Source organism: Fukomys damarensis, unplaced genomic scaffold, assembly GCF_012274545.1.
Source record: "Fukomys damarensis isolate Sample0158 unplaced genomic scaffold, DMR_v1.0_HiC HiC_scaffold_37, whole genome shotgun sequence".
In the NCBI taxonomy this organism is placed as follows: domain Eukaryota; kingdom Metazoa; phylum Chordata; class Mammalia; order Rodentia; family Bathyergidae; genus Fukomys; species Fukomys damarensis.
The window spans coordinates 3,198,262-3,200,501 of NW_022900949.1; the positions used below are offsets into that span (position 1 = coordinate 3,198,262).

The 2,240-nt window shown below is 63.4% G+C and overlaps 1 protein-coding gene across 1 annotated transcript in view; it reads left to right on the plus strand.

Annotated features, from left to right (window-relative positions):
• Positions 1 to 2,240, plus strand: part of Evi5l (ecotropic viral integration site 5 like) — a 17,686-nt gene that overhangs the window by 4,030 nt on the left and 11,416 nt on the right. The window contains exons 3-6 of the mRNA XM_033759417.1: positions 1 to 240; positions 317 to 391; positions 826 to 951; positions 2,071 to 2,214. The exon at positions 1 to 240 is cut by the window's left edge and continues 274 nt beyond it. Of these exons, the coding sequence (XP_033615308.1) occupies positions 1 to 240; positions 317 to 391; positions 826 to 951; positions 2,071 to 2,214 (585 nt within the window). The remainder of the gene's footprint in view (positions 241 to 316; positions 392 to 825; positions 952 to 2,070; positions 2,215 to 2,240) is intronic.

Consider the following 2,240-nt stretch of genomic DNA (forward strand, 5'->3'; position numbering starts at 1 on the left):
TCCACCCCGCGGCAGGAGCTGATCCGCAAGGGCATCCCGCACCACTTCCGGGCCATCGTGTGGCAGCTCCTGTGCAGCGCCACAGACATGCCGGTCAAGAACCAGTACTCGGAGCTGCTCAAGATGTCCTCGCCCTGCGAGAAGCTGATCCGCAGGGACATCGCCCGCACCTACCCGGAGCACGAGTTCTTCAAGGGCCAGGACAGCCTGGGCCAGGAGGTCCTCTTCAATGTCATGAAGGTCAGGCCCACAGCCCTTCCCCGGGCTCCTGGGCCGGGCCCTGGGGCCTGGGCTCACGCCACCGCCTTCCTTCCAGGCGTACTCCCTGGTGGACCGCGAGGTGGGCTACTGCCAGGGCAGCGCCTTCATCGTGGGCCTGCTCCTCATGCAGGTGGGCGGCAGAGGTGCACACAAGCGGGGGGCGCCCCCCGGGATCAGAGACACAGCTGGAGGGCCAGCTCCCAAGGTGGGGCCGGGAGGGGCCTCGGGCAGGACCTTAGATCAGCCCGTCCTGTGCTTAGGGAACCCGGGGCTGGGTGTGGGGTCCTCCAGAAGCGCCAGAAAGCTAAGAACTGGGCGAAGGAAAAGAGCAGGAGGGGCAGGAAGGCTCAGCCAGGGGAATGAGACCCGGACTCTGTAGCAGCCAGACCAGGGTTCAGTCCCAGCCCCAGGGCTTCCTGTGGGGCCTCAGCAGATGACTTCAGCCTGGGCTCTACCGTAGGTGGAACCGCGGTAACCCTATTTACCCAGGCTTGTCCAGAGCGTCTGGGGAGCAGAGCAGGCTTGGCCCTGCTAGAGTGCACTCAGCCCCTCCTGTGCCCCCAGATGCCCGAGGAGGAGGCCTTCTGCGTGTTCGTGCGGCTGATGCAGGAGTACCGGCTGCGGGAGCTCTTCAAGCCCAGCATGGCCGAGCTGGGGCTGTGCATCTACCAGTTTGAGTACATGCTGCAGGTGAGCGGGCTGGTGGTGCGGTCGGAAGCCCTGACCCCAGGGGCTCCCGGACTGAAAAGGCCAAGCCCAAGTGATCCAGTGGCCAGAAATCCCAGCCCAGACAGGGCTTCTATGTCCACAGCCGAGGACACTGCCCTGGAGGATGCTGGGGGGAGCTGGGCAGGGCCTGCCCTCCCCCGGGGTCCCCAGAACCGCTCAGCTAGGGGTAAGGTGGGGGGGCGGCCCCTCACTGTGTGCTCCCTGGTGGGTGTGGTGGGAAGGGGTAAGTGTTGTCTGGCTGCCACTGCTGATTACCAGAGAGCCCCAGACAGCTGTTTATAAATAGCAGCCCCCGCAGGGCCGGCTCCTGGCTGGCAGACACACACACACACACACACACACACACACACACATATGCACACCCCGCTTACACATGCTGGCTTGCACTGGAAGCCCATGGCAGGGGCTGTGTAGCTGGTGAACACCCCACTTCACAGGGCTGGAGGATGGGTGGTGTTCTAGCTCAAGGGCCCTGGTAGTGTCACAGGCAGGGGCCCAGGCCTGCAGAGAAGTGGGTACCCCAGGCCGAGTAACCCCAACCCCCCGCAGCCATGCAGAGAGCCCCTGGCTCTGGGAGGGAGCCCATGACCCTACTGCTTCTCCAGCCTGTTTTCCCAGCAGTCTCTCACTTTCCAGCAGCCTGAAGTTGGGGCCCTTTAAAGGGGCAACCCCTGAGCACTGCCAGGCACAGCTCCATGCTGGGGACCGTGATAGACACAGCATTAGCAAGTCATACACCCATGAGCTGTGATAGCTCTAGCCAGGGGCCTCTCACTCTCTGGGTGGCCTTGGGGAGTGATAAAAGCCCCCGAGCCCCAGAAGCTCCCTCTGAGACAGTCAAGAGGAACTTGTGAGCTGCTGCCAGTGCCCACCCAGCGTGGATACATGACTCATGGTAGCTGCCAAGGCTCCAGCCATCACTCCCTATGTCACCACTTCATGTTCCTCATGCTCCAAGGAAGGGACCTCAGGCAGACGAGCAGGTCAAGGAAGGCTCCCTGGAGGTGGGAGCACCAAGGCCCAGCACCCCGACTGGGAGCGAACCAGCCCTTCCCAACGCTGCCTCGCTGTGCCCTACAGGAGCAGCTTCCGGACCTGAACACCCACTTCCGCTCGCAGAGCTTCCACACGTCCATGTATGCCTCGTCCTGGTTCCTCACACTCTTCCTCACCACCTTCCCCCTGCCCGTGGCCACCCGAGTCTTTGACATCTTCATGTATGAGGTGAGGGCCCCAGGGCCGCTCGCCCC